This window comes from Ptiloglossa arizonensis, chromosome 9 (genome assembly GCF_051014685.1).
Source record: "Ptiloglossa arizonensis isolate GNS036 chromosome 9, iyPtiAriz1_principal, whole genome shotgun sequence".
NCBI lineage: Eukaryota > Metazoa > Arthropoda > Insecta > Hymenoptera > Colletidae > Ptiloglossa > Ptiloglossa arizonensis.
In genome coordinates this window covers 5912247-5922774 of record NC_135056.1, presented here as the reverse complement: position 1 = coordinate 5922774, position 10528 = coordinate 5912247, and the positions used below count along the sequence as shown (strand labels likewise).

General features: G+C 35.6%; 1 protein-coding gene across 2 annotated transcripts in view; it reads right to left on the bottom strand.

Annotated features, from left to right (window-relative positions):
* Positions 1-1491: 1491 nt before the first annotated feature.
* Positions 1492-10528, bottom strand: part of Cpr18 (cuticular protein 18) — a 23349-nt gene continuing 14312 nt past the window's right edge. The window contains exons 1-2 of one of the 2 annotated variants that reach the window (XM_076319389.1): positions 4749-4779; positions 1492-2149 (exon numbers count right to left, since the gene is read on the bottom strand). In XM_076319389.1, the coding sequence (XP_076175504.1) occupies positions 1766-2149; positions 4749-4760 (396 nt within the window). In that variant the 5' untranslated portion in view covers positions 4761-4779 and the 3' untranslated portion in view covers positions 1492-1765. Of the gene's footprint in view, positions 2150-4748; positions 4780-10528 lie in introns of those variants that run through there. The other variant, XR_012993195.1, reaches the window with a different exon arrangement.

Genomic DNA, 10528 nt, shown 5'->3' with positions numbered 1-10528 from the left:
CACCAATTTATGTCATGTCTGTATCGCTTTAACTAGATATAACAATACAGTAGCCTCTCATTAAAACGTGAATTTTGTACCTCTATAAAATATACCGAATCATCCTTCACTGTTAATTTAAAAATTGTCCGACTGAACTTCAAAGCGATATCATATGTGCATCGGTGTAGCAGCTACTAATGCAAGCTGAAAATTATTATATTTCTTTTTCATTTTATCTTCATGAGAGTATTATCAATGAATTGGCAAGATTTACCTATCAAATTAAATTCAAATATAACTGTATTACATTTTTAATTATATGCAATAAAAATTTCTTAAAAGATGCTTCGTATAACGTTGTATATAGAAAAATAGTCAGAATACAGCTGTATCTGGTTTCATTTTCATGAGAAGAATCTCATCGATCCATTGAGAATACTCTCATGAAGATATAACGAGGAATGTGTAAATGTTTTTAGGTTACATAGGTGCACGCAGCGTTTCCAAAACGAGGTACGTTTACTGTTGCACTCACTCTTGGTCTATTTCGTTTACTCTTCTCTCTAATTATTAGCTCCAAATACGTAAGGTTGATTACAAGAACAAATTTACTAGCACAAGTCCTTGAAGTGTTTCAAGCAACTTCGAAGTGTACGTTTTATCGAGGAATTACTGTACATTAAAATTGTGTTCCAAACAAATTAGAATGTTCCAATATATGTTACATTTACGTCTCTCGTATTACATGTAACAGTATTTGTATATCTATTAATATTTTAATTATTTTCATCCCTCGTATTGTATAATTAAAAATAGTGCACCAATTTTACGGGTTCAATACGTAATAGACTTACCAATGTACCAATAAAACCTATAATTTAGAACACAATATCTGCAAACTTTGAGCATGACCATACAAGAGTGTGAAGTAGACTCATAAAAGGTAAAGTTATTAAATGTTCTTGAACCGGAACTAAACCTGAGTATCAGAAGTAAATATAGGATAGTCAAAATTGTGTAAATTGAAAATGAAAGTTTGATAGATATAGACGAGTCTGATTTTTCATAAAGTGGATCTAGGTAAAATATAATAACGAGAGAAACGTTTACAGGTTAGTATCCTACAAATTTGTACCGTTTGGATTTTCGAAAAATACAAGTACAGCAGTTCTTGTTTTCCAGGGACAATATGTACACTAAACTCATTCCCTTCATTCTTTATGTTTGAGTAATGAAAGCGTTCCTTATCGATATCAATTTGAGATGAAAATTGCTACTTTGCCCACTTTTAAACGAATCGGTAGAGTTTGTCACTTAAAAACAGGAATCACTGTAACTAAATAATCTCGTTGAACTTCCTCCAAGTCAGTACCTTAGAACGTGTATACTACGATATCATGAAAATAACGATGAAAAACGATCACAGATGCAACAGATTCTCTCCAATCTACGAAGAAATGGTATACGAAGAAACAGTATATGTAATATCAATATACAGTTTATTTACAAAGCCTCCTCAACATTCTCTTACAATTTTCAGAATTAATGAAATAACAAGCGGATATCGAGGCACTCGTATAAATGTAAACGTAATCGCAAAACAGGAAAATCGGGTCTGAAAGCTTTGTGGATCGTTGTTCAAGAATCGAGAACCACTACTATGGAAGTAGAACAATTGACTTTGTCCGATCCTCGACATCTATTGACACAGTCAATTAAATCATCGTCGAGGTGTCTCCAGGTTGATCCTCTTTCCGTGCCGAAATTCAGGTGTCCCGCCTTCTCATTGAACAGAGACGTTGTTCTCCTCGGGATGAGCAGCGATGTGTTCGAGAGCCCTGACAATATGAGACGGAATGGTTGGGATGTGGCTACCTTGGGGTTGGAATCCGTTCTCGTTAGCAACGTAAGAGACTTGAACGACCTCGCCGTTAGGTGCTGTGTAGCTGTAGCTGCCTTGAGCTTCCTGAGCCTCTGCGGTGGAGCCAGCGTACTTCAGATAGCCAACTTCCTGGGCCTGGATGCCGTTAGCTGTCTCGTAGTTGTAAGTGTAACTTCCATCGGGATTGGGACCCTCCCCACTCTGTCTCAGAATTGGAATTGGGACATCCACGGAAACCGGAGAGACTGCGGATGCTACGGCAGCAATGGCACACAGGGCGATTATCTGAAACATTTTAACACATGTTTTAACACTTCACACACTCGTAATATGGAAATGACGAATTCACGTTCTAAATAAATATCCGTGAAATATTCGTTAAATTTTCCAATAGCTACGGGTCGGTATCAGTTGGATATCAGTTGGAATCGTATTAAATCATTTGGAATCGTTGTTTGTTTTAATAAAAATAATTCGGCCCTGGAAAGGTTAAATGATCGAAGCAGTAAATTGATAGTTTTTTTCATTTATTAAGAGTACATGGAAAATGCCCAGTGAGCATCGAAATTTTAAGTAATGGGATAAATAATGTAAATATATGGGATTGGGTAACACGAGCAAAATTGTGTGCTAATATTCCTAACAAAATTTCTAAAAAATATGGGAAAGTGTTTAAGGTATGAGGGACATTGGTGTCAATTGGCACACGCGATCTGTAGAGTCAGTGTTACCAATGGTTGTAGTGCAAAAATGTTTGATATTTTTGGTATGCTGTGTATGATATCTTAAAAGTTACTCTGCCAAGAGTTGAATTTATGTATATTATAGAAAAAATATTTATCTGAAGAGTGAACCACTATCGGTCCAAAATGTTGAATGTTTGCAGATTTTAACCAACGTAAGAAAATGAAGAATGATAACAAAATTGAATACCATATATCTAATCAAAGTGACATTTTTCAAGTTTTCAAAATTTTAAACTCACAATGGTTCGTTCGATACATAAGTCTGTTTAGATTCATAATCGTCTTGAATTTTATCATTTATTGTATCTAAAATTATACATATAATCGAGGCCGATTGTTTTTCCTATCATGTTTTGAATCCAAGAAGACAACAACAACTTGTTTCCGAAAAATAATATACATCTGATTAAACTATATTACGCAAGATACACGACTAGTGATTTTTATTCTCGTTCAATCATTCCTTCGTAGAAAAAAAAGTTATAAACAACTCTTTACTTTTTACCCAAAATACAAGCGAAACGTGAAAATCTATATATGATATTTTTTCATCAGCATCATTGATAAAATATGATGATGGAATTCTGCCAAACAGAAAATGATATTAAAATTTATGACTCATAGTGTACGAATTTATGTAAATTTTGTTACGAAAACGGTGAACGATTAATGGATCCCGTTCGTGAAATTTATATAATTACGTGCTAGAAGGAATTCTAAACATGATGTAGATTTTTATTTGTAGAAATTTTTGACATTTTCTAATCGTGTAGTGCAAAAGTTACGGTATACATATTTCTTGAGTAGTAAATACGTTAAACTACCGAGAAGTATACGAATTTCGATTTCAAATTTTGTAAATAAGAGCTGAACGTTAAGTAATGATTGAACGGTACTGGGAAATTTTTGGAGAAAGTTAAAAACAATCTGTATACGAAATTTGAGGACATTTGAACCCTCACACGTATATCGTACCTAGTAATTAAAATTAAAAACGAACCAGAAGAAATTCAAATAACGATTCGTAATAAATACGATAAAGTGAAAATGATTTTGTGATTTTAATTTTAAAATGATCGGTTTTCCATTATGTTCAATATAGCATCGAAAAGCATTGAATCATGTATCCTACGATTTCACATTAACTGTACAATAAAATCTAATCGCGTTTAAGAGCCTATTAAAGAGACGTCAGATTGACGTTTTATATGGTCTTTAAGATTTGATATTTAATTTACAGCTATTTTATATTATTTACCTGTTCTAATTACACACGATTAGAAACTTCTAATAACATCTTGTCACATCACGAATTAATCACATCGACCGTTGTTGCTAATTAAATGTAAGTTCAAACAAAACTAACAAAACGGTACACGGTCTCGATCAACTTACGTCACTCTGTCTCGACGAGAAAATTCTAAGAGGCGATATAAAAATTTGCAAATTTTGCAAACGGTTGTTTTTTATCTACCTAAACGTTCTGAACGCGTCCCACTGTACAGGGTGTATCAGAAATGTAGATAAATTCACAACTGGCTAATGAAACTAACAAAATAATACAAAATATCTAGGTAAATCTAGACGTGCGCAGACTACTCGCTTTGAAGATATTCGACTCTTCGTTTTCCATACTACGTCTTTGTATCGTTACAAATGTTTATGGAAGGAAAGACGAATTTAAAGTAAACAAATTAGGCAGCATTTATTTTCACACACGTCTTAGTATACTCTAAACTCTTCAGATCTTTATCAAGAATATCTTATTCCTCGTGTTCCTACACCCGTACCACCGCACACGCGTAATAAAAGTCTTCGATAATAAAAATACAATATTTGCGATGGTGCAAAGAACTTAGCTTAGCGAATGGAAAATTTTGTATCTAAACAACAATTTTCGAAAACGTTGTATCTCGGTTCGGGGAGCAATGTTTACCGTGACTCGTTCGTTTGTTTTCGCAAATTCCACTACAGCCAGCTCGGACCTCACTTATGGCTCTGATACACCATGTGCATGCACTTACGCAACGTCGCGCGTCGCGGTATGGCATAACATAGTTTCCTGAATTTCCATTTCTACCGACCACCCGTGAAGAATTATCGAACTCTCCACGAGGACACCGTGTTGTCGAACTCACCAATCCGTTCATGATGATTACTTTGGTTTTGTTGTCGTAAGGAAACGTGGTATCACAACAGCTTCTCACTGCACTGACTCGAAATATCGTGCACAGGATCCCTTTATATATCCATCACCTCAACATTCGGCGAATTTCGGACAAGGCGATGCCTTATTTAATCCCCCTCCACACCCCCCGTTTCTCTCCCACTCTCCGCGAGCTGGACACCTTCAAATTTTTCGGATGATCCGGACACGCGATTCGGGAATGACAAAATAGTAGCCGCGCGCGGATCAGAAAGCCGAGGTCGTGGCTACGTCCCGTATCTCCTGCATTCTGTCGACTTTTTCTTCATTGAGATACACGAGGGGGGAACACGAGGGGATGGACCAACGACAGACACGGCTGCGCCTGGTCTCCACCTCGTATCCTCAATGAGATTTTCGTCCCCAAATGTGTTAACGTCTCTGAGCAAAATCTCGACCGAGAACGCGTCGTACAATTAAAGAGTCGAGAATAGCAAAAGTAAAAGGGATTGAAAAATAAATTTTGCAGGACGAACGACACGCACGATGTGTTATTCACGGTTGGGCCCCGATCCTGCAGGTGCAGGGACCGATACGTTCGTGTACTTGCATAACGTTATATAACAGAAACGCGTATCGCTGTATTTCGGTACTTAAAAATTACGAGACTTGACGATTCCGTACCTCGTTGGGCGACTCGATTCTCAGATCGTCCGGCCGGTATGTAAAATATGGTACTTGCGACACTTGCGGCGTATAAATTCCTTGTTACTCGAACACCTTTTACAACTTCCTGTTCGGGCGTACACGCCGAAAGGAAGTGGCTCGATGAAAAAAAGGGAAATCGAAAATTACGGAACTGTTCGAAACGCCACAAACACAAGACACGCCTATGAGCGAGGAACCGTTTGGCATTTAAAGATTTGCAAATTTCGCGCATAATTTCAACCGTCGGATCGTTGATAAAATGGGCTAGTAAAATTTCGATTTTCAATCAGTATTCAAGTATTTTTTGCACTCGTTTTAAGAGCTGATTTAATACGAAAGGTTAATGAGAATTTATAGCCGATGTTGTGTCAGATATTTTTATACAGAGAATAAAACGGTATTGCGCAATGTACCGTACAGGCGTGAAGTCAACGGTAGATTCGGAATGGATGCAGAAACTTGTTGATTTTCGTGTAGGAAAAAAGTACTTGTCGCTTGAGCAAACGAACGCAAGAAATTTAACAACCCTTGTGAAATTGACATCCTAGTAGAAACACTGTTGAAAGTTTGACCGTGTTTGCGTTTACGTTCAACATAGTCGTTTGCACAGTGTTTGTGCAACTATAACCATTAGTATGGCAGAGAATATACTCGATGCACAAATATTTAATTGGAATTATTTTTATGTCGTCGCGAACGAGCAGTGCAAACAGTTCTCACTTGTGCCAACGAGGAATCGACGTAGACGCTTTGCCCTTTCACACTTCATACTTTCGAACAAGATATCAATCTTTTATTCTCACGTGCGGATAAAGAATGCAGAGTTTTTCTAATCAAAGGTCGTAACAATTATGGTGGTTCCATTTGAACAGTTTGAGTAGAACTTTTTTGAAAAATGTTTTCACGGTACATGTTTCAATGAGAACAGACAAATAAAAGTTGTGGAAAATGAAAGCTTCGAGTTGAATGGAATTTATGAAAAATAAAAATAAACATTCTTGCGTGATAGGAACAAATATTTTTCGAATCGATGCGAAAACAGTTTTCGTGTAACGTAGTATATATAGTATTATGTGTACTATGGAAGCAAGTATATTTTCTAAATTTTAAAATATCTATCATTCACAAAAACAGGTTTTAAAGAAATTGAAATTCATCTACGTAATATTTTATGCAATCTTTATTACAACTTTATTAAAATCCTCTTAGCTGTATACTTTGAGTCCTCTTCGTTAATTCACATAATTATCTACTGCATAATTGCATATAAAATATAAGGCGAATACAAAAAACAATATATTACATATTGAAAGGTGTTTTTGTTGATATGTAAGTTTAATTATCGTACAAAAAGAAAAAGTATACGATACACAATTTTTTATCCATCTTCTAATTTATATACAGTTTCGCTACAGATTATTATGTGAATTATTGAAGAAAATCTATCATTTGGAAATATGAATAAGAAACTGAAGCGTTTGACATATCCTTAAAATCATCTAATGAAATTTTAACATTTAGTTTCACTATTTTTAGCGGAAAAATAAAATATCGTTCTTTCACAAAATGTTATTGTTCTAAACGATAAACATATTTACCAACTTTTAACAAATTGTTAGTCGTAACAGTGACACAAGTGTGCCGCTTCAGATTCAAAATTTCTTTCACAGAATGTTTCTTTCTAAAATAGTAATTTTGCAATAACAGCATTGTTCAATTGGTGTCTTAAATGTAAGAATTCGCACACGCAAACTTTCATTTAGTTTTACAAGTATCGCAACATCTGCCAGAAACCGATGCTTCCAATGAACAATTTTTTATTCCGATAACCCAAGTTTTGTAATATATTAGACCATCGTCGAATAATTATATTTATCGAGGATGGGAACTTTCAGTTTAGCCGAAATTGCTTCGGGCTATCATCTAGCCTTGGATCACGTAAGAACTTGCGCGTCTTCCCACGGAATCGTCTATGCGAACTTGAGAAAATAATAAGAGAAGAACTTCAAGTGGAATTTTACATTCTACAATCACCCCAAGGTCATAATACGAAAACGTTTCGTTATAGAAACCCGAATATTCGGGTTACAAGTAGTCCAATACTCGCGCTGTGAAAATAATTATAAAACGTTAGAAGTTATTGAGTTAGAAAGCGATTTGTGCGAAAAAAAAATGTATGTAACGGTTCGACTCGAGAGATTGGTTGAAAAGATTCAGAAGAGAACATTCACGATTAGAAATAATTTCCAATGTATTCCCGAGAACAAGTGACTTTTAACTTTCTACTGCATTTGTGACACAAATCAATGATGGAAATGTCAATGACGAATATGGAGAACAGTTACAAAAATATGCACTGGCGACGCTTTGCTACCGTATATTTATCATTTAAGTATATTAATGATAGGTGTATTAGGAAATTATTGATTTAATTAAATCGTTAGAAATATTTTATAGTGATATCTATCTGTATAAATAAAATCGTAACGTTGTTTGTAACGTATAGATTATAGTTAACTAAAAATCTACTAGACTGATGTCGATTTGCTATTTTATTTCGTGTACATAACAAAATATAATATGCTATGCATCACCGCATCTTTATTCAACGAAGATAAGCACAAAACAATATGTAAATAAAATTCAATTGCGTTTATTACTTTATCACAAAATTTTAAAAAATATCCATAAAGTACCCCACCTGAAAATATAAGCTACGTAACGTTGGGTGAGAACAAAAAAATTCTACAAAGCGTTAAAAACTTTTGCTTTTACAGGCAAAATATATATGATAAGAGTTGTTTAGAACTGAATTAAAAAATATTTATATTCTATGTATATATTCAACGAAATTGATCGTGAACGAGATATCGGTCTTTTCTTATTCTCGACATGGTTCTAGAAAAAGTTCAAATTTATGATCTAGGTTCGATAACTCGTAACAAAATATATATTTCACCGATTCAAATCTAGAGAACAGAATAAGGATCATTGTACGTTAGACGTTTCAAAATTACACGAACACCTCCAAAGGGTATTTTATATTCTAGACAAGATCAAACGAGTTAACTATTCCGGGATATATATATATATACGTGATCACGGCAAACAATTTACCAACGAAATTTATCGCAACCGTTTCAGAATATGACAATTAGAAAAATTACAAAAACTAATGAGAAACCAGGAACCCGAAGGCTACATGAAGGCCAGTGATTCGGTCACGTAATTTCATCATCAGGACGGTTAATCAGGGTCTACTATCGTTGCAATTATTCGCCGTGGGACCAAAAATCTATGCGGGTTTTTAGAAGCCGAGTATGATGTTTGATAGGGAGTAAAGTACGACGTCTTGGGAATATTTATTGCCCCATCACCGCAGATCGTCACGATAGGAGTTTATGATCCCCGTAGTAGGTAACGTTAAAATCGTTTGACTACGAAACGAAAGGTAATAATGTAGTATTTAAGAAGGACAAAATCTACATAACTGCCGAACGAGGAGACGTTAGGCATCTTCACTTCATAAAACGTTGATAATATTCATATTGGTAACGTGTTTCGTAATAAAAACGAACACGAGGTTTTCCGATATCGGACGTTAATTGAGATCTGTGCAACGATCTCGATTGAAAGATTTGACGAGATTATATGACGAGACGTAATTTATAACTGTAAAAAGAGGGACGAATGATTTATATATTTTGTCTTTGTTGTTTGAAAAGTTACTTAAGCTGAGAGATTAGCTCGATCGTATGTATTTAAATCGATTACATTTCCACATCGTTCGAAGATGAAATAATTATACGTTTCAGGTGACTTGTAAAAGGGCAGATACTTTGATCGTATAGACACCAATGTAATTATTTAATAATCACCGCAATTATTCACGCATAGTAAGAAATATTAAAGAAGCTGCGCGCACGAACAATGGAATAATTCTTGCGCAACAATTACCACATTTCATAAAATTTATTATCAAATCGTTTAATGTAAGCAAATTATGGAAGATTTTTTTCACTTCTTTTTCCATTATTTCATGCGTACACCGCTCCTATCGCGACTGTGTTACTATTTCTTACATTTGTTTAATACAATATTAAACGATCCGTGAATTAAACCAGTTGTCCATCGGAACGACGTAAAAATACATTCGATTGTTTCTTTGAAGCACGACATAATTGAAAAAGTTAAAACAACGAAAACTCTAAAGAAAAATTCCATATCTCCAAAACAAATATTCGTGAAAGAGAAGCAGAGGAAACTTCACCGCAACCCACGAGATTGTATTCGCAGTTTATTCACTAGTTAACCGTATTTTGCATGTAAACGACCTAACAGTTATACAACGGGTACCATTTCTCAAACAAACGAACACAAAGTTCGAAATAATGCCCGAGCAACCGGATTCAAATTTTCGAAAAGCAAAGTCGTTACATCGAATCGTGCAATCACGTGAACGCGTAAACGTGAAACTGACTTTCTTCGTATAAATATCTCTAACGTTTCGAACGTATGCACATTAACGTTCGATTAAAATCGAACAAACCCAATGCGTATCTCACGGGCTGGGTTACGGAGCGTAACGTCGGGCGTTAATAAAAATCCATTATTAATTACGCCGATTCGTCGTAACCCATCCCCGATGAAAGCAGTTTCACTTGTTGCGCGTTTAACAAACGTATAATTACGATAAAAGGGAAAAATAAATAGCTCTCGCGGCGCGAGTTATATTGCTCGAATTACAGAATTATTAAAGCGAAGCTGGCACAGGTATACAGCGACCGCTTGATAATAAATATCGAGCGTCATTATCGAGAGGATTTACGAGGTAGCGCGTTGAAAACGGTTTCGAAGGGGGCCCCCCTCCCCCTCTTCGATCGTACTCTGATTCTTCTCGGGGCCAGCACCGCCCGAGGTAAGTCCCGTTTGCTAGCATGCGTCCGGTGAGGAAGACACGCTATAATTCGTACCACGGCGATCGTCTCGCTAACCTAAATACTACACAGTATTTTTTACTTTCCAAAGGTAGATGAGCCGACTCCCTTAAAGTTGCTTCAACGA